Source organism: Thunnus maccoyii, chromosome 22 (assembly GCF_910596095.1).
Source record: "Thunnus maccoyii chromosome 22, fThuMac1.1, whole genome shotgun sequence".
In the NCBI taxonomy this organism is placed as follows: domain Eukaryota; kingdom Metazoa; phylum Chordata; class Actinopteri; order Scombriformes; family Scombridae; genus Thunnus; species Thunnus maccoyii.
Genome location: NC_056554.1, coordinates 3,439,469 through 3,461,710, shown reverse-complemented (window position 1 = coordinate 3,461,710; position 22,242 = coordinate 3,439,469). Strand labels below are relative to the sequence as shown.

The window sequence follows — 22,242 nt, the reverse complement described above, 5'->3', positions numbered from 1 at the left end:
GGATTAAATGTTCAAAACACACACACAAACTTATTTTTATCTGAAAGTGAAAAAGATAGAATATCTTCACTTCTAGTCTTTATGAACTTTGTGCATGAGGAGACTCATGTTGAAACACGACTGCAAAAACTGTATTTTGCATCAGTGACATCATCAGTGAGCACAGCAGTGGACCAATTTGAATTTTTAATTATTCAATGCTGTTAGTGCCATAAACAATATTCTATTCAGTCTCATTGTGTTGGTGCAGAAATCTCAGAGAAGTAAATCTCAATACCTGGACAAATACAACCAAAAGTATCTGCATGGCTACACAACACTAGAGACAAGTGAGAAAATATGGTTTTCCATATTAAAACCTGGCAGTTCAGGTAAAAGGCCCTGATGAAGATGAGGGGCTCTGGTTTCAGAGCCAGTGGACAGTAAACCAGGATGAAGGGGCCTACCAACTGTCAGCTGCTGTCCTGAAACAGCTACCAGAGGTCAGTGTCCGGAGGTTCTCCACAATACAAATACAGGATTGTATTCATTCAGCAAGAAAACAGGAAATAAAACAGAGGATTCACCATTACCCACCAATATACCTTCAAATTCCGCCCACATCACAGACATAAAATATGAATTCATGATGTTTTTACACTATTTGTATTCATTCAGCAACAAAAAGCTTTCTTTTATTTCCTTCAAACATTTACAAATAAATACTTGGTTTTGACCTTTTTGAACCCAAACTGAATCAGATTTTGAGTGAAAAGGAAACAAAGAGACTGGTGGTTGCTTGAAGAAGAAAGTTTGTGCACTAAACATGCTCCATAGTATAAAAGTTTCAAAAGGTTGTTATGTCTGTATGTTGTGGTACTTACAGTTTACTAAAACAGGCAACTTGTTCTGGTTCATGTGAATGCTATGCTTGTGTCCTCAACATGCTCTCAGACTGTATGAACAGTTTAAATAAATATAAACACAATTTCTTAAAGAAAAAAAGAGGAAATAACATGAGACTGATGTGAGGGGTTGAGAGGTTTATGTGCTGTTCTTCTGCTCTCATTCCTGCGAAACAAACAAACAGAGACACACATTTAGTTTGCATGCTCCACATTTACATGGATTTGTCTTTGATATTATCAAGAAAGCAAACAAAACTTTATTTATATCATACATTTCATTCCAGGAGGAAGCACAATGTGCTTCACAGAGCTGAGCTACCACGAAAGTTGCAGCCAAATATGCACATAATGTTGTACAATACAGAAAATAATAGAAGAAAATAGTTTTAGAAAATGAGCAAAAAAGATTATTTTTTCAAACATTTTCAGCACTTGCCTACTCTAGTCTCAAACCTGTCAGAATAAATAAAAAAGTCTAAATAAAACTTGGCTTGATGAACATGTGCTGCAGGATTTCAATGATTTAAAGGGGAGTTTGTAGTGGATTAAATGTTCAAACCACAAACACAAACTTATTTTTGTCCAAAAGTGAAAAAGATAGAATAGCTTCACTTCTAGTGTGTTGAAACAGGACTGCCAAAACTGTCCCAGAATACTGCAAACCATTATACATCACTCTAGTCCCAGTCTGCATTGTGAACTCTGACCTTGGTCTTCCTGAGGACATGTCCCCGGACTGGTGAGGCCTTCTGGCCGCCCTGCTGCCGGCGGAGCAGTGAGGCACTGTTGACCAGGAGGGAGCAGGACTCAGTGTCACTGGTGTCACAGCTGGAGAAAGGAGAGGACTCCTGGGTCTGTCGCAACATTGCTGGTGACCACACACACACACACACACACACATACACACACACACACACACACACAAACACAAACACACACACAGAAAAAATTAGACAGCTAATGGCAGCATGCAAGTAGTTGTTTGCAATTCAAAGTAAACTGCTGTGGGAGTAATGAAGCACCAGGACAGTAAAAGACCGCATAGTACAGCTCAGTGTTCTGACCTAAAGACTAATGTTATCTTTTTTGACTCTCGTAGACCCAAATTATTATTATTATTTTACCACTCCAGGGTGTAACAGGTCAATAACTGGTGAAACATTTGCTTGTCATGTGTCAGGTCTATAGATGTGGTTCTAACACTATAATGTAGGTTTGTTTTTGTTTTTCTCCAAGTACTTTGGGTAAAATCATCCAATAAAACTAAATAAGGCTGATAATAAAACTGGCTGTGGAAATTAATAGTTATGACAATAGTAAAATAACAGTTATGAATTTCCTCACCTCCTCTGGAGTATTTAGAAAACAGAGTAAAAAATACTGCTAGCTGAGCTAAGCTAAGCTAAGCTAAGCTAAGCATGGCCTGCCCTCTTGTGGCTTTAAAAATGCACAACTCAATGCAAAATAAGACTTGAACTTACTGGCACTGCTGTAAACTTGAAGCAAATGCAACAATCCATAGATATGTTTTATTCTGGAGAGGATTACATTTCATTAGGAGTTATGAATATCACACACAGTAGTATTGATAAAGGACTAGTTTGTACTAAGTTATGGTTTAGTGCTCTGATAACTACAAGGCAGTGAACTGTGTGTACATTTTATTAGCAGACAGAATCAGTATTCGTCATAGGTTTCCCGTTAGCCGTAGTTTGATTTTAATTTCAGAGCTCAGTTTTCTTTCTCTCTGTCTTGAGTTCTTTTCCCCTCCTTGTGGAAAACTTTCCCACCAGGCTTTTCTCTCCTTCAGTCTATCCTGGAAATGTGAAACACAAATGGAAGCCATCGACTTAATTGGAAACCCAGAGAAGACATGAATGATTTTAATATTCAATCTGTAAAAAGAAACTGATCACAACATAATAAACTTGAGCTCTTGAGAATATAAAATAATTACTTTGTGAAAATTTGATTTGATTTGTTAAGATCAATTTCTTTGGAATAATGTACGTCTTTATAATAATGTATCAAATGACGTGTGTGAACATGAGAGGTGAAGGATTAAAACAACTTGGTTGTACATGTTTATTTCTGCTGTAAAGTTGGGCATCTTTACAAGGGGGTCTATGAGGATTGATTTGCTTTTGGAGCCTCAAGTGGCAATTCAAAGAACTGCAGTTTTTGGCACTCCTGCGTTGGCTTCATTTTTGAGCCCCAGAGGTTGGTTCTTGGTCCCCCTTTACTCAAAACTATGTTGGTGATTTGAGGCTTCAGCAGTGTCAGTCAGATAGAGTGGGTATGTATGTCTCGGTAGTCATGTAGGTTTATTGCCAGTGTTTTTTCTGGGCTAATAGCCACTCTCACACCAACTCACACTGCTGAAGCCTCATTTAGCTTCAGCTGAATTTGTAATCTGAACAACCATGTGCCTGCAGTTTTTGAAAATAAAATCATATTCTAATCATTCAGACAGTAATTAGTTATTGAAAAGATCTGAGGCACTCAGGATTGTAATGAATTTAAAAAGCCTTTAATATTTCATGGCTTCTTAGTCATAGTTAAAAACATGCCTATGCTTTTCAGCCATTAAGGCCTTCATCAGGGTAAGTACTTTAGGCTTCTTATATATGTTGGCAAGTAATCACATGATCAATATGGACAGGTAATAGTAACATGATTAATGTAGACTGGTGAAGTCACATGACAGATACAGTTCATCACAGGAAACCACACATCAAAGCATTTACGTAATATCAAGGAATATCAAGGCAAAAAACTGTAATAAACTAACATATATATATATATATATATATAAAATCCCAATTTTTAAGTTTTTAGTACACACAAGCAAGACGGCACTTGACCCAAGACCCAGATACCTAAATCAAAGACAATTACAGAAAAGGAGAGAAGTCAAGTTCCTCATTTAACTAGGGTATTGTGTAGCTTTCAATGTGTATATTCAAAAGAATTCTCTCTGTAAGAGCCTTTTTAATCGGTCCCCACCCCTTATTCAGTTTGCTATATGGTCTATGTCTGATAGCTTTAGAGAATTGCCGCTGCTGTGGTCAGCCTCTTTATAATGTAGAGCCATCGGTTATGGGGAGTTGCCAGTTCTTATAGCATGTTTATGTTCAGTCAAATGTCTGTAAACCACATATGAGGAACTGCAATTTATAAATTACGACCTGATGTTATATCAGTAAAGTAGTTGGTATTGGTCATATAACCCCAATGATTTTAATCTCGGCACTTGTGGTTACCTGCCTTGATGCCTAACCAAGTTTTCTGTTGTACAAGGGGAGATGACTCTTCACAAGTTTATCAGTAAGGGTTGGAGCTCTTCTGAAGCTGATGGTAGCGGCATCTGGAGGAGCTTCTTTAAGAGAATTGTCACTTTTCAATATGTCCCAGTTTCTTTTAATGATTTGTTTAATTCTATTTGCTTCACCACTATACTGTGTCACAAAGTACACTTGATCTGTACACTGTTGTTGTTTCTGTTTTTGGATCAGTAACTGTATCTAGTGAGACATTTTGCTTTATTGTAAGCTGTATATATAGTCTTGTCAAGTCAAGTTATGGTTAAATTCTCTACTCTGATAACTTCCGGTAATAGTATAAGTACTGTAGCAACCCTGTTGACTAGAATATATGACAAAATTGTTTTCTCATGTATGTTGCTTTCACAAACATGATTATGTTCACAGGTGATGTTTTTCAAATGAATGAAAATATGTTGTGTCTCGTGCGTCCAGTCACTGCAGATGTTTTCTGTTTTACACAAAGACCATGATCTTCCCCTAACCTCCACCAAGTGCCTAAACATAACCATCAAAAAGTTCAGTAATGCTGTAGACTAGTCAGTCCAAGTGGATATTGTACTGCAAGATTGTATATTTTGTTGTCACTGAACATTTTACTCATTATGTTGACAGAAAACATAACTGGGTCAACATTACATTTCCTGCTAAACATATTTGCTGGTGCAGTTTAGTAGAATCTAAAAGTCATTTCTAGGAAACAGACTGTAGATAGGACATCAACATCCAACATGGCTTTCACATGAACAAAATAAAGACATAAAGGTTTTGTCCACTCATCTCTTATGATTTACACACACACAGTGTTGTGTGTTTTACGACAGGAGTCCAATGAAATTCAAATGTTTGTTTTTGCTTCCCACAATTTTTCAACACTTTGTTCTCAAAGGCAATAAACTCATGTAAACACAAGAGGGCAGTGTTGCACTTTCATTCGCACACAGGTAACCTGTCATTTAAAATACTGTGTGTCTTCATCCAGTGATGACTTATTCAAAAGGTACAGTTACACAGTAATGACTTCCTATATGAATATTGTTGATGCATTTTTCTCAGTACTGGTAACACTGGTTAGTGCTTCTGTTGCCTTTTGCTGAAGGGTTCAGGACCAAAATGTTTCTTTTAAAGATGTTTTATTCTGCAGGGAATTTATCAACTTTCATTAAAACACTTCACAGAGTAATAGTGATGAAATTACTATTTTTATACTAAAACAATTGAAGCCAAAGCCACATCTAAATAGCAAGTAATGGTTAAATCCTCTATTCTGATAGCTACTAGTGTTTTATAAGTATTAGATATAAAATCAACATCAACCATGGCTTTCAGATGGATTTAAATTTCAGAGCTCAGTTTTCTTTCTCTCTTTCTTCTGAGTTCTTTTTCCCTCCCAGGTTGGTTCACACACTGTAAACTTGAAGCCAAAGACTCAACTCATATGTTTTATTTGGAAGAAAAGTGACTTTGATTGAAACACTTCACACAGTAATATTGATGAGGAAGGATAAAACTCTTCTATACAGGATGTAGTCAAGGTTACGGTTAAGCTGATGATAGTATATTGTTAGCAGATAGAGAATCAACATTCAACATGGATTACAGATAAGTAAAGCTGGGTTTTCATTTCAGAGCTCAGTCTTCTGTCTTTTTTTCTTCTTCTCTTCTTTTCCCTCCTTGTGGAAGACTTTCCCATCAGGCTGTTCTCTCCACTTCAGGGTGACTCCACTCACTCCTTGCTCCTTCAGTCTGTCCTGGAACTGGGAAACACAGATGGAAGCCATTTTGAAACATTCATCCCCCCTATTGTGTTTTTGTTGTGTCTAAAAACCCCCACTGGTTTTTAGATATAATCAAACTTCCTAGTGGCAAAACACATCAAGCAGAATAAGGATGTAAACAAGTATTCTAGACCTGTTTGAGACACACCAGCCCCTAACCCAGTCTGGATTTTGGAGACTTGCCTTTTTCAGGATGTTTGCTTTCACAGCAGGGTCATTGAGATCCACAGAGGGGTCCTGCACCTTCATCCTCAGCTTAACTACCTGCCTCTTTACTGGTACTGAGACACAGAATGAGAGGAGAAATGAATCATTCATTTGCTGTCCTATTAGTTCTGTGATATTTACACTTTTTCGTGTACATTCAAACATGATTTATGCTAAAGTTATGCAGCATTCTCTGGCTTCCACTGAAGGACAGTAAACCACTCACCAGGGATGCTGTAGCAGACAAATGGAAATCTCTCTTCACAGGACATAAATGTCCATTGGTTTAATTCCTGCACACCACACATCATCGATCTGAGTGATCCTGAAACTGAATGTTTATCACCCCATGTGGTGAGTGAGTAGGGACTGCCATCAGACCAGTTATAAAGGAAGGAGTCAGGATCTCTGTACAGGCCGATCCATGTCCAGTCTTTCGTCAGCACCAAGTTGTGGATCTGCTGGTTCTCAGTGTTGTTCCTCACAGTGGCCAGGTCTATGAAGTTCTCCCTGCAGTACCTCTGCGCATTGGACCAGGTCATACTCTGATTCACAACAACAAATTCAGGATCCAGCTGTGTTCCTGTGGTTAGTTTGGGGGGTGAGTGGAATTGTTGATATACTGAGTTTCTAAATAATGTTAAAGCAGCTATAATCAATATTTTTTATGTTAATAATGTATCAAATGATAACACGTAATGTCAGACATGTCGCTCGTAGTGATGAACCTACAGAGAATTATCACCAGACTGCAGCTCAGCTTTACAAAGCTTTATACTGAGCTTCTGCTCTTTACTGTTTTGGTTCACTCTCAGCGCTCTCACAGTGTTGTTTTCTGCCACAGCTGGTTCTAAAAACTCACTGTACACTACCTGCTTAGCATCAAGCTGCAAACACACACAGTTAACAACTAGCTGGTGAACATAGTGGAACATTTAGCAGCTAAAGAGCCAGATATTTCCCTCAGGAGTTGGTAGAGAGCAAAAACAGAACTGACAGAGAGTGAATATTGGACTTGATAATGTTGCTCCACAACTTCTGGATGTGTAAATAAGCAACAACAATGTTGTGTTCATCACATCTTTCCACTGCTCCCAATTGGCCAAAAAATCTGTTAATGCAGGTTAAAGGAAGAAAATAGGCTTTGCTGTTACTTACCATTATAACAGATGAATGGATATTCAATTGCACAACCATCATCCCACCATCTTCCACTCTTTCCAATGTTCACGCAAAACTGCTTACCCCCGTAAAAGTCTGGCTCATTGTCATCAAGATTTTCCCAGTCCCTATATTCAGCTCCACTCCCTCTGTACCCATCTGACCACTTCCAATCAATGTTACTGTACAGGCCAATCCAGACCTGACTAGCAGATGAAACTGTGTTGTTGAGTTGGTTCATGTCTTCAGTGTTTTCAACGGTGGCCAGGTCTGTGTATGTCTCTCTGCAGTAGGTCTGAGCTTCAGTCCACTTCATGTGTTCAGCGACAAAGTGGTACTGATGGAGACGACATGTGGAGAAGATGGACCAGCCTGTGAGGAAAACAGGTATGACTTATTAACATCTTTTAACATGTAAGGGGCGAAAGTAAAATTTTTCATGCAGTGTTTTCAATATAATACAATAATAAGCACTGTGAGGCCTGATCAACTAATTCACTGACATGAGAGATAAAAGACACCCAGCAAGATCCTTTCCATCATGATGCTGCTCTGAGTACTGTATGTGGTGATGTTTACGACTAAAAGGAAACTCTACCTCTATATTAACTGTTGTTATGCAAATCCAGTCAACTTCAACACCAGCTTCTCTTCTCTATTTCTGACAGAGTTCACTGACCTGATGCACTGTATGCAGAAAGCACATTCATTTATGGATTTATCTTGAATTTGTTGTAGGCAGCGACATTTTCATTTTGAACACAAAGCCTCCCTGTGACTGTTCCAACAAGAAAAGTGAAGAATTAAAACAACTTGGTCGTATCAGGGTGTCTGCACACTTTTTGAAGTTAAATTTAATACTTTCTGAGACCTCAACAAATAAAATTTAAAACCCTTTCCTAAAAACATCAATGCTCACTAGGAGCAGGTGATCAATCACAATATTGATATGGATATATTTCCAATATTGGATGTAAAATCAGAGATAAAATGATTGGAATATAATGATCAAAATGTGATGAACTGTGCTCTACTTTCATGTATTCCATAAATCAACAACACTTCACACATCTATAAAAGAAACCTTACAAAACTCATTTTAGTAGCTTTTATTTATAATTTGTTTCAAAAGCCTAATATGGACGTCAGAAATGTGTCCTTGTCATGGACTTGTGGTTTTGGGACTCTTTGTGTTTGTTCTTTTGGTTTCCAGTGTTCCTGGTTTTTGCTCTTTCATCTTATTTGAATTGTTTCTTGGAAAGACTATTGGATTATTGGTAAGCTAGTAGTTCTGTGTTCCTAGGTTCATTTATTCAGAGACAGTTTGGTTTATGCTGGGTTGTTGAGTGTTTTCTGGGTTTTGTGTTTGTCACTCCTCCTGTGTTCATGTGCTCCTCCTCTCACCTGCCCTGCATCATCCTCGTCAGCCCTGCCCTGCTCCTAGTGTCTTCCCCAGCCTATCAGCTCCCAGCCTGCATTTGGGTCCAGCTGCTCTGCAATATATGACCTAGTCCTAGTACACATGAATACTGACAGGACCTCCTCATCTAATGTTTGTCCATTTATTAAGACTTATTTAGTTATACATGTTAAACTCTGCAGTTCTGGACACATTTGAAAAAAGTTCCATCCGTTTTAACAGTTAATCAAACAGAAACTGCTGAAGTGTCACCAGTTTAAAGTCTGCTCCTCTTCTGCTCTCAGTCCATTTGTGTTGCAGATTGACCGTTGCACCTCCGCACTATAACAGAGGGTAAATGTTGAACTAGAAACACAGTCAACCGCGTCATGGAGGCATTTGTGCCAGTGAAACTAAATTACAGGTAAACTCTGGCTCCAAATAAAGCTTCTTCTTCTAAGTTTTACATGTTAGTGAAGTCATTACTAACTGCCAGTTCACTTCCTGGCTCTTAATTAAAAGGATATGTTCACATTTTTGAAAGTCAGTCTTAATACATGACTCACATGCTGTGTTATGTCAGCTGTAATCATATCTGATCTCCACACTGGCTGTGACACAATTCCTTCAAAGTGCAACTACACTGTGAGAAATGGAGGCCAAAATCCACAGTCCTCCTTCTGTGCAGAATGCATTCTTAAACACCCTCCAGACATGTATTAAGACATATAAAAATACACTGCTGGGAACAACAATGTGTGACTGATACTGTTTTTCTGCTAAAGAAAAGTATAATTTTCTTGTTAAAATCAATAAAATATCATCTACTCCTCCCTCATTAAAAATTACAGATCTATGAATATGCAAATATATTTCATTTCAGAAGTTTTCCTGCTGGACACAAAACGTCTCCTATTTCACTGTAAAGATCATTGTCAGTGTTTGTGCACTGGAGGCTTCGAGTTTCCACATCACACCTGTGACATCACAAATAGTTTAAGTGGATATCGTACTGCAAGATTGTATATTTTGTTGTCACTGAAAATTTTACTCTTACTTTGAGTAACATGTTAATTAATGACATTTACTCATCATGTTGACAGAAAACATAATTGGGTCAACATTACATTTCCTGCTAAACATATTTGCTGGTGCAGTTTAGTAGAATCTAAAAGTCATTTCTAGGAAACAGACTGTAGATAGGACATCAACATCCAACATGGCTTTCACATGAACAAAATAAAGACATAAAGCTTCATAAGGTTTTTTTGCCACTCATCTCTTATGATTTACACACACACAGTGTTGTGTGTTTTACGACAGGAGTCCAATGAAATTAAAATGTTTGTTTTTGCTTCCCACAATTTTTCAACACTTTGTTCTCAAAGGCAATAAACTCATGTAAACACAAGAGGGCAGTGTTGCACTTTTATTTCCACACAGGTAACCTGTCATTTAAAATACTGTGTGTCTTCATCCAGTGATGACTTATTCAAAATGTACAATTACACAGTGATTACTTCCTATATGAATATTGTTGATGCATTTTCTCAGTACTGGTAACACTGGTTAGTGCTTCTGTTGCCTTTTGCTGAAGGGTTCAGGACCAAAATGTTTCTTTTATAGATGTTTTATTCTGCAGGAAATTCATCCACTTTCATTAAACCAACCAAGATCCAAAGTGTACTTTAAAAATGTGGCTTAAAAGTAGATAAAAAGTCAATTAATGACAACTTTATGACATTGAATCAATGTTGATAATTCTTTGCTTTTTCAATGTTGAAATGACAACATTGAATTAATATTGACTTTTGGTCAACTGCATTTCCTGACTGGCAATCAGGACTGAGGATTTCAATGTCGGTCCAACTGTCCCTTTGTTCAACACTACAAGGGAACATATCTCAAAATCTATTGGCCCCATTTCCATGAAATTTGGCGAGTACATTCATGCTCCTCAGCAGATGAACCCTGATATATTTTATGACCTCATGACCCTTCCCTCTAGCACCACCAACAGACACATTTTTGGCTTCTATGCAATATCTTAAAATCTACTTAAAGGGTTTTAACTTCAATATAAACATTTGATCAAATTTCAAGTTGCACTTAATTTTGCAGTAAATTAATTACAAGTAACATTGGTCACATTTACAAATATTTAGGACCCAACTTCTGTCATGCCGACAGACAAACCAGAGCAAGACACAAGACAAATAGAAAGTAAGCTACATATTACGTATGTTTTAGTGGGAATTTTTACTTTCATTTTACTGATGCAGGTTGCATTTGGTATGTGTTGTCATGGTTTTCCAGGCTCTTCTCTTGGCAATTAAACATTTTCAATGAAAGAAATGTCATTTTGAGAGCCTCTTGCTTTCCTGAATATGATGTAAATAAAATTGCACATGAATTAATGTCTGATTCAAGGATGTTTTATTTACTTTGAGTTAGTGACATTTAGGTTCAAAACCATGTTAATTGCAGCCCCACGTGGTCTCTGATTAAATGGAGAGAAAACTGACATGATGGTTTACTGGCAAGTATCCTGCTGTACATGAAACAGGATTGATTTAATGTTGTTTCAATGTTGATTTGATGTTAAGTCAATAATTAAATTTAAGTTGAACTAACATTGATTTTGTGTCTGTCTCCATATATTTTTTATTGTTGAAATAACATTATTTCAGGATGCAAACCTGATGAAAAATCAATGTTAAATTTCAACATTGATTCAATGATAGTTTTGTTCATGCTATCTGAGTTAAGATAATGTTGGTACACAACTCAACAAAATATATTACAAAGGTCTAGTCATTTTTAAACATTATAATGCAGAAAAGTTACATATTATACCTGTAAATATTTCACTGACCTGAGAGATACAGGACACCCAACAAACTCCTTTCCATCATGATGCTGCTCTGAGGTCTCTGTGTGTCGATGTTCACTGTTGAAAGGAAACTCTGCCTCTATATTTGCTGTTCTTAGGCAAATCTAGTCAAATACAACACCAGCTTCTCTTCTCTGTTAGGGGCAAAAGTCACAGTTCTGCTGCATTTTATATGCAAAAAGTAATGACATGTACGGAAATGTTTGTCTCCATAACATTGTAACATACCCACAGAGTATTTTGTTTCAGAGTCATACTTTGGTCATGTGCAAAGGTGTTGATTTGAAGGGATCAATTCATCCCAACTACAAAAAATATATATTTTATTTCTCACTTACCTCCAGTCGTATCTAGTGTGCAGAGTTTCGGTTGTATTTGTCTTCTATACATTAGAGGTGAATGGAATTTTTTGTTTGTTTGTTTTTTGGTGCTCACAGTGTTGAAAAAGTGTCATTCAGATAATTCAGCAGCAACATCTCCCTCTGGAGTCTTCATTACTCCAAACAGAATTCACTGTGATTAGTTTTCATTGGGACTATTTCTTCAGTAGAAAGTAGTTCCAATGATACCTGTTCACAGAGAGGCTGGGCTGGATGTTTGAAATGTTTAAATCTGGTTGTAATTAAAATTACACTGATTCCAATGTGTATATACATCAGATGAAAATAAACACATACATGTATAAATAAATTGAGCAATATCAGTTCACAGGTTTAATAGGAGACAGTTCAACCAGATTTGGCTCATGGCTGCTATTTGTCTACCACTACTCTACTACATATTGTTGCCTTCAGGCAGCAGGAAGTCTTCTGAGCCTCTCACTTATACATATTGTAATTTTCACACATTGTAAACCTTGATCAGAAGTTTCTATCAAATCAGATGAGGAGTTGAAATGGGTATAATGTTGCATTTTTGGGGTGGGACACATTTTCAGGAAGTGGAGCCACATGTGGCACAGTGCTAGAAAAGGGTCAGATATATTTGACTATATAACACCTTGAAATCAAGACAGCCTTTATAAAAATACAAGCATGTGCTTTAACCTCTAAAAAACTGAACTGATGGTTTAAAGACATGTTTTAATTTTTCTAAACTGTGATTTTTTATGCGTTGCCTCGAGACATAATTAGTGCAGTTAGTGTAAATGTTAAGACATTCTGAATGATGGTGATGTTTTATTGTGTAAAATGATGATCTGGTTCATGTTTTTGCTATCTACTACTCACTGGCAATAACAGACACAAGTACATTTTATGGTCTAAAGGGTTGAATAGATGCATACAAATATATTGTATTTCTTATGCAAAGTGCAGAAAGTGTGATGATCATCTCTGGATTACCAACAAACACAAGTGCTTCCTAAGATTCCACACAGGACGAGACTCCAGAAAATGAAAAAAAGGATGTACATGTACAGTGGGATCCAAAGTCTGAGACCTCTAGTCAAGATACTTCTATTTTGCATTTGTTCTGAATGTAAAACTATTTCTTTCATTACAAATGATAATATCAGCTTAACAATTTAAGTGAAAAATTTAATCTTTGAAAAATGTACATGAATTTCAGAATATTTCAGTATTTCCTCCTTTTACTTTAATGACATCATGCACTCCAGCTGGCATGGACTCCACAAGTCTGTTGAAAACCTAATGAGCCTTGTTATCCCAGCAGGATTTGACAATGTTCCAAAGAGCTTCTTGTGATGTCACAGAAAGTTTGGCTTTCTCAGTCTTCAAGTGTCCCCATAAATGTTCAATGGGGTTGAGGTCAGGTGACTGTGGAGGAAAGTCCATGACAGTCAGGACTCCTTGGTCTTCTTTGGTCTTCAAGTAGTTCTTGCAAAGCTTTGAGGTGTGTTTGGGGTCATTATCCTGCTGCAGTATGAATCCTTCTCCACAAAGATGCAAACCAGAGGGTACAGCATGTCTCTGAAGAATGGAGTGGTACTTCTCCAACATTAAGATTGATATATATATTAATTATAAACAGTATATTCTATGCATGTATTTGTGTGTGTGTATGTGTGTGTGTGTGAGTGTGTGTGTGTGTGTGTGTGTGTGTGTGTGTGTGTGTGTGTGTGTGTGTGTGTGTGTCTGGATCATTCACTGTCCCTCAGGTTGTGGCATGTTGATACATATTGGACAGCAAGATTTTGAGGTCATTAAGCTCTTTGAAATTTCTGTGTTTCAATAAGTAAAACACTTTAAATGTATCAACATGAATAAACAAAGGGAAGCTAATATTTCCTTCAAACATTTACAAATAAATACTTGGTTTTGACCTTTTTGAACCCAAACTGAATCAGATTTTGAGTGAAAAGGAAACAAAGAGACTGGTGGTTGCTTGAAGAAGAAAGTTTGTGCACTAAACATGCTCCATAGTATAAAAGTTTCAAAAGGTTGCTATTTCTGTATGTTGTGGTACTTACAGTTTACTAAAACAGGCAACTTGTTCTGGTTCATGTGAATGCTATGCTTGTGTCCTCAACACGCTCTCAGACTGTATGAACAGTTTAAATAAATATAAACACAATTTCTTAAAAAGAAAAAAGAGGAAATAACATGAGACTGATGTGAGGGGTTGAGAGGTTTATGTGCTGTTCGTCTGCTCTCATTCCTGCAAAACAAACAAACAGAGACACACACTTAGTTTGCATGCTCCACATTTACATGGATTTGTCTTTGACATTATCAAGAAAGCAAACAAAACTTTATTTATATCGTACATTTCATTCCAGGAAGAAGCACAATGTGCTTCACAGAGCTGAGCTACCACGAAAGTTACAGACAAATATGCACATAATGTTGTACAATACAGAAAATAATAGTAGAAAATAGTTTTAGAAAATGAGCAAAAAAGATTATTTTTACAAACATTTTCAGCACTTGCCTACTCTAGCCTCAAACCTGTCAGAATAAATAAAAAAAATCTAAATAAAACTTGGCTTGATGAACATGTGCTGCAGGATTTCAATGATTTAAAGGGGAGTTTGTAGTGGATTAAATGTTCAAACCACAAACACAAACTTATTTTTATCCAAAAGTGAAAAAGATAGAATATCTTCACTTCTAGTCTTTATGAACTTTGTGCATGAGGAGACTCATGTTGAAACACGACTGCAAAAACTGTATTTTGCATCAGTGACATCATCAGTGAGCACAGCAGTGGACCAATTTGAATTTTTAATTATTCAATGCTGTTAGTGCCATAAACAATATTCTATTCAGTCTCATTGTGTTGGTGCAGAAATCTCAATACCTGGACAAATACAACCAAAAGTATCTGCATGGCTACACAACACTAGAGACAAGTGAGAAAATATGGCTTTCCATATTAAAACCTGGCAGTTCAGGTAATGGACACAACTAAAAAAGGCCCTGATGAAGATGAGGGGCTCTGGTTTCAGAGCCAGTGGACAGTAAACCAGGATGAAGGGGCCTACCAACTGTCAGCTGCTGTCCTGAAACAGCTACCAGAGGTCAGTGTCTGGAGGTTCTCCACAATACAAATACAGTATTGTATTCATTCAGCGAGGAAACAGGAAATAAAACAGAGGATTCACCATTACCCACCAATATACCTTCAAATTCCTCCCACATCACAGACATAAAATATGAATTCATAATGTTTTTACACTATTTGTATTCATTCAGCAACAAAAAACTTTCTTTTATTTCCTTCAAACATTTACAAATAAATACTTGGTTTTGACCTTTTTGAACCAAAACTGAATCAGATTTTGAGTGAAAAGGAAACAAAGAGACTGGTGGTTGCTTGAAGAAGAAATTAGAGCAGACAACACAAGTTGCACAACTTTGTGCACTAAACATGCTCCATAGTATAAAAGTTTCAAAAGCTTGCTATTTCTGTATGTTGTGGCACTTACAGTTTTCTAAAACAGGCAACTTGTTCTGGTTCATGTGAATGCTATGCTTGTGTCCACAACACGCTCTCAGACTGTATGAACAGTTTAAATAAATATAAACACAATTTCTTAAAGAAAAAAAAAGGAAATAACATGAGACTGATGTGAGGGGTTGAGCGGTTTATGTGCTGTTCTTCTGCTCTCATTCCTGCAAAACAAACAAACAGAGACACACACTTAGTTTGCATGCTCCACATTTACATGGATTTGTCTTTGATATTATCAAGAAAGCAAACAAAACTTTATACCATACATTTCATTCCAGGAGGAAGCATGATGTGCTTCACAGAGCTGAGCTACCACGGACGTTGCAGCCAAATATGCACATAATGTTGTACAATACAGAAAATAATAGAAGAAAATAGTTTTGGAAAATGAGCAAAAAAGATTATTTTTTACAAACATTTTCGGCACTTGCCTACTCTAGCCTCAAACTTGTCAGAATAAATAAAAAAGTCTAAATAAAACTTGGCTTGATGAACATGTGCTGCAGGATTTCAATGATTTAAAGGGGAGTTTGTAGTGGATTAAATGTTCAAACCACAAAGTGAAAAAGATAGAATAGCTTCACTTCTAGTGTGTTATGTTTGACACACTGCTCCTCCTCTCCTCCTCTCTCCACCCTGACACACAGCTTGGCGTGGCATTGCTGCCACAAGTGTGATGTTCCTCTTTCCCTATTTGCTGATTCATATACTAGTTATTGTGACTTAACACAGTTTCCAGTACTACAGGTCCTACACTGGTCATAAAAAATATAGTAAAAATTATCAATTATTTTGGTGATTATGATGTCATCATAACTGACAGAACCATGAGCCAGAGCTACAAAAATAAAATCCAGGCTGTAAAAAAAACAGTTTTCCTTTCCATAAGATGTTGGAACCTGGCTGCAGGGATTTGATCCCATTCAGCCACAAGAGCATTAGTGAGATCCAACACTGATGTTGGGTGATAAGACGATGTGTTAATTCCACTCAAAGTGGGAAAATGTCTTTATGAACTTTGTGCATGAGGGGACTCATGTTGAAACACGAAAGGGTCTTCCCCAAACAAGACTGCCAAAACTGTTCCAGTATATTGGAAACCATTATACATCAGTCTAGTCCCAGTCTGCATTGTGAGCTCTGACCTTGGTCTTCCTGAGGACGTGTCCTTGGACTGGTGAGGCCTTCTGGCCGCCCTGCTGCCTGCGGAGCAGTGAGGCACTGTTGACCAGCAGGGAGCAGGACTCAGTGTCACTGGTGTCACAGCTGGAGAAGGGAGAAGACTCCTGGTCTGTCACAAGATTGCTGGTGACCACACACACACACATACACACACACACACACACACACACACACATAAAAAGTTAGACAGCTAATGGTGGCATGCAGGTAGTTGTTTGCAATTGAATGTAAACTGCTGTGGGAGTAATCAAGGACTTTGGTTTTGTCATTTAACAACAAGCACTTTTTCAACAGAAGTCTATGTGTCTTACCAGCAGCAGCCTCCACAGCAGTGCGCAGGTCTCTCCTCTCCTTCTTGAGATGGGTCAGATGGTTCCTGATCTCCTGCTTCTTCTTCATCAGTTCTTCCTCTTTGGCCTGCAGCTGCTTGGCGTTGGGTTCCATGCAGTTCTTCCCATACTTACACTGCTCCGCATCTCCAAACGCTGGGTGTAAAGAAACTGAATACAAGAGGCTGGTGTCCAAAAATGATAAAACTGCTGAGTCATCTGCCTGTATCTGTTTATGTTGCCAGTGTTGAAATCATAAAGATGAGGATCACACACTCTGCTCTGCATTAGATACACATTTTAATGCACAGGAAGTCAGAAGAAACTCTTTCTAGCTTGACAGCCATGTATTTTAGAAATTTTGACATTGAACCTGTTAAATTAGGTTATCCCATTCAACTAACCTTCACATAACTAAGATGAATTTGCTCTGAATTGAATTTGGGTAAATTAAGACTCTTTTCATACTATGAAACATGGTTGACAGAGCTATAGCTAAAAATTGCTAATGTCTGTTCACTCCAACCCAGAACATGTGTCTTCTGAACAAATTTAACAGTTTCATATTGCAGATATTTTACTGAGGAAACTATGTGATGAGTCAACACATAGAAGAAAAAAGAAGGATCTGAAATCTGTAAAAACTTTCTCTCCATTCAAGACTTGATCCACAAAGCTGTTAGCAAACTTCTGGCAAAAATGAAACTTGAAAAATGTTTTTTACTTACAATTCTTAAAAGTTAAATCAAAATAAATTCCATACAGGATTCAGGTTTGAATAAAATTCTATTGAACCCCCGCTCTAATAATCTGAGCTCTGGACTCAATCAGTCAGTAAAAGTCCCCATAAAGACAGAAAAACCAGTTTGTGTGTGTATGTGTCAGTGAAAGTCCTCCTAATGATAGAAAAACAGTTTGTGTGTGTGTGTGTATGTGTGTGTGTGTCTGTGTGTGTGTGTGTCTGTGTGTGTGTGTGTGTGTGTGTGTGTGTGTGTGTGTGTGTGTGTGTGTTGTGTGTCAGTAAAAGTTTGCATAAAGACAGAAAAAAACATTTATTGTGTTTATGTGTCAGTAAAAGTCCCCATAAGACAGAAAAAACAGGCTGTCTCTGTGTATGTGTGTTTGTGTGTATGTGTGTGTGTGTGTTGGGGGGTGTTTGGGGATGTTATGTGTGTGTTAGTATGTGTGTGTACTCCTGTGTCAGTATGTGTTACTGTATGTATATATTCAGACACAACACATATACAGTGCTGCTTGAAAGTTTGTGAACCCTTTAGAATTCGCTCTATTTCTGCATAAATGTGACCTAAAACGTGATCAGATTTCCATCCAAGTCCTAAAACTAGATAAAGAGATATCAGTTACACAAACGAGACAAAAACCTTACACTTGTTCATTTATTTAATGTTACATATTTGTGAGTGGCAAAAGTATGTGAGCCCCTGGGATTATTAATTCTTTTGAAGAGGAAATTACAGTCTGTTGTTTCAATCAATGGGATGACAATCAAGTGCGAGTCTAGGAGGCCCTACCTTATTTAAAGAAGAGAAATCAGGGTCTTCACTGTCAAACTCTGAGCTTCACAACACAGGTTTGTGGAAGTGTATCATGGCTCAAACAAAGGATATTTCTGAGGATCTTAGAAGAAGAGTTGCTGATATTCACCAGGCTGGAAAGGGTTACAAAACCATTTCTAAAGGGTTTGGACTCCATCAGTCAATAGTCCAGTAGATCGTGTACGAATGGAGGACATTCAACACCATTGTTACCCTCCCCAGGAGTCGCCGAACAACAAAAATCACACCAAAAGTAGGCGTGTAATAGTCTGGGAGACCACAATGGACCCCAGGGTGACATCTAGGAAACTAAAGGTCTTGTGCAGTGGCTTCAGTTGATATTCATGAGTCCACCATCAGGAGAACATTGATCATCAATGGTGTGCATGGCACAGTTGCAAGGAAAAAAGCCACTTCTCTCCAAAAAGAACATTTCTGCCGTCTACGATTCGCTCAAGACCACGTGGATAAGCCAGAAGGTGATTGGAACAATGTTCTGTGGATGGATGAGACCAAAATCAAACTTTTTGGCTTGAAAGAGGAGCGTTATGTTTGGCAATGAGGAAACACTGCATTCCAGCATAAGAACCTTAACCCATCTGTGAAACATGGTGGTGGTAGTATCATGGTTTGGGCTGCTTTGCTGCCCCTGAACCAGGACAGCTTGCAATCATGGATGGAGCTATGAGTTCTGAGTTGTACCAGCAAATTCTACACGAAAATGTCAAGGTATCTGTCTGTGAATTGAGGTTCAACAGAAAGTGTGTCATGCACTAAGACAATGACCCTAAACACACAAGTCGTTCTACCAAAGAATGGTTAAAACAGAAGAAAGATAATGTTTTGGAAAGTCCTGACCTTAATCCTATAGACATGTTGTGGACCTGAAGCATGTAGTAGAAGCCCACCGACATCCCTGAGTTGAGACTGTTATGTAAGGAGGCATGGGCTAAAATTCCTCCAAGCTGATGTGCAGGGCTGATAAACAGTTAAGAGAAACGTTTGGTTGAAGTTATTGCTGTAAAAGGGGATCACACCAGTTACTGAAAGCAACGGTTCACATACTTTTGCCTTCCACAAATATGTAAGATTAGATCATTTTCCTCAATAGTTAAATGAAAAAAATGATTTAAAAAAATTATTTTTTTTGTCTCATTTGTTTAATTAGATTCCTTTTATCTAGTTTTAGGACTTGTGTAAATATCAGATCACGTTTTAGGTCATATTTATGCAGAAATACAGAAAATTCTAAAGGGTTTACAAACTTTCAAGCAGCACTGTATATGTATGTATGTATGCATGTACAGAATGTATGTATGTATGTATTAGTGGTGTGCCCAAATACAAATATGTTATTTGGCGAAGCACAATTAGTGGGTTTTTTTACAAACATTTGTTTCATACAAATATTTTAAAAATTGAGGGGAGTCACATCCACCTGCTACATGACGCACATTTCCTTTTGTGGACATCATTCACGGAGTTGGAGGTGTTCAGCTGATATTAACTCAATTGCATTGTGTGCGTGTGTTTGTGTTTGTCAGTAAAAGTCCTGATAAAGACAGAAAAAACAGTTTATGTGTGTCAATAAAAGTCCCCATAAAGACAGAAAAAACAGTTTGTATGTGTATGTGTCATTAAAAGTCCCCATAAAGATAGAAAAAACAGTTTGTGTATGTGTTTGTGTGTGTGTGTGTGTGTGTGTGTGTGTGTGCGTGCATGTGCATGCGTGCATGTGTGTGTGTGTGTCAATAAAAGTCCCCATAAAGACAGACAAACCAGTTTGTGTTTGTGTCAGTAACTATTCCCAACTCAGGTGAGATGAATAAAGGGAAAATGATGTCTGTTGCTCGTTCTCTGCTGTTCTCTGACTTAAACGTCATGCAGGCAGCCCGCTGGGCAACAGGTGTTCTCTCCTCTACTCATCTGCACTGTGCCTGAGTTTCTTCTCCAGAAATGCTGGGCAAGGTGAGTAATTTCTCCACCCATCTTCATTATCAACCTTACACGCTAACTGTGCCAGACACACAGGAGCGCGGAGCCGGGCTCACACACGGTAAATGGTGGTAAACGATTCTTCCCAGGTTCATGGTCACAGACGGTTTCTTCACCGAAGGGTGTCATCCACTCTTCAAGAAACCAGATTAAGTTGAGTTGTTCATTATTACATCATTATCATTTGTGTCAAACAAAAGGCCACTAAACACAGCTCCCATCTAAATGTTACAAGCCTGCAAATCAATACAAAACGCCAGGTTCTTAGTTTAACCAAACTACATCCAAATAAGTCACTTTACTGAACTCAATACATGTTTTATTTCTGTCTGTTATCTCTCTTCCTCAAATTCTCTCAAGCATCTGATGTAGAAATGCAATAGGACTCAGTAAATCATTACCAACAAAGAGAGAAATACAGGAGAGGTTCAATGACTCCTCTAAAATGAAGATATTTCAGATGTTTTCTCAAGCAAACCATTTTAATGATCCTATGGTAGTAAGATTATTTCTAAAGGGTAACATGCAATCAGCTGTAGTTCAGTAAAACTACAACAACAAATCACATCCTCCCCTCTTGTTTTACATGTCTGTCTCTCCCTTTGTTTCCACATTTACTAGACTCTCACTTTGAAGCCAACAATACACACATGCAAACACAGCAGTGTTACATTTTAATTCCCACACACAGATATGTGGAGAGCTCAGCATGTATGCAATATGAAATACTATGGAACTTTGAAAATATGAATACTGTACTTCAGTACAATGTTAAGGTACTTGTACTTAACTTGAATGTTTCCATTTTTAGCAACTTGTACTTCACAATGCTTGAGTGGGAAATATTATACATTTTATGCCACTACATTTATTTAACACCTATAGTCACTAGTTACTTTACAGAATATTTTAATTAACATACAAACACTCATGATATGAAATACAACACATTAAAGATTAAACCAGTGTTTCATTTGTCTTTTAACCTCTTTCCTCTCCCATCAATCATCTCACGACCCCTCAGATTTATCTTGGGACCCTTTGGAGCTGCCCAACCCCTCGGTTGGGAACCACTGGACTTAACTACCTACAGTTAAGTTTGCTGTATATAAAGCAGTTCAAACTAGCTCCACCTTAACCAGCTACAACAATAAAATGTTGTTCACACACTGATGCATCAGTATTAATAATCTAATAATGTCATATTAACGTCACTGCACAACCACTATTTTCACTTGTTATACTTCTACTACGTTTTACTCATCATACTTATGTTATATTGTAGTATTGCTGCTTTGAAGTAAAGGATGTAAAAACTTCTTCCTCCACTGGCTGTCATGGAGGGAATGTCCTGGAACTGGGAAACACAGATGGAAGCCATTTTGAAACATTCATTCTCCCTATTGTGTTGTTGTTGTGTCTAAAACCCCCACTGTTTTTTAGATGTTATCAAACTTCATAGTGGCAAAACACATCAAGCAGAATAAGGATGTGGACAAGTATTGTAGACCTGTTTGAGACACCCACAGCCCCCAACCCAGTCTGGGGTTGGGGGCTGGGGGTGTGGGAGACTTGCCTTTTTCAGGATGTTTGCTTTCACAGCAGGGTCATTGAGAT

At 37.7% G+C, this 22,242-nt stretch overlaps 2 protein-coding genes across 2 annotated transcripts in view; both read right to left on the bottom strand.

Annotated features, from left to right (window-relative positions):
- Positions 1-5,649: 5,649 nt before the first annotated feature.
- Positions 5,650-8,066, bottom strand: LOC121889870 (lymphocyte antigen 75-like). The gene is made up of 5 exons (XM_042402093.1): positions 8,036-8,066; positions 7,354-7,728; positions 6,422-6,844; positions 6,172-6,269; positions 5,650-5,967 (listed from the first exon to the last, which is right to left on the bottom strand). The coding sequence occupies exons 1-5, from the start codon at positions 8,064-8,066 to the stop codon at positions 5,836-5,838; spliced, it is 1,059 nt and encodes a 352-aa protein (XP_042258027.1). The 3' UTR covers positions 5,650-5,835.
- Positions 8,067-14,411: 6,345 nt separating this feature from the next.
- The window catches only part of afap1 (actin filament associated protein 1), an 85,864-nt gene continuing 78,033 nt past the window's right edge, over positions 14,412-22,242 (bottom strand). The window contains exon 18 of the transcript XR_006093556.1: positions 14,412-14,909. The gene's annotated coding sequence lies outside the window, so the exon portion shown is untranslated. The remainder of the gene's footprint in view (positions 14,910-22,242) is intronic.

What these genes read in the sequence shown, in the direction of transcription:
- LOC121889870 (XM_042402093.1), bottom strand. Translation starts at nt 8,066, where the DNA reads ATGAATGTGCTTTCTGCATACAGTGCATCAG. An exon ending in TGTCTGCTACAGCATCCCTG is followed by an intron (nt 6,270 to 6,421) that starts GTGAGTGGTTTA and finishes TCTGTGTCTCAG; the next exon opens with TACCAGTAAAGAGGCAGGTA. An exon ending in AAGCAAACATCCTGAAAAAG is followed by an intron (nt 5,968 to 6,171) that starts GCAAGTCTCCAA and finishes TGTGTTTCCCAG; the next exon opens with TTCCAGGACAGACTGAAGGA.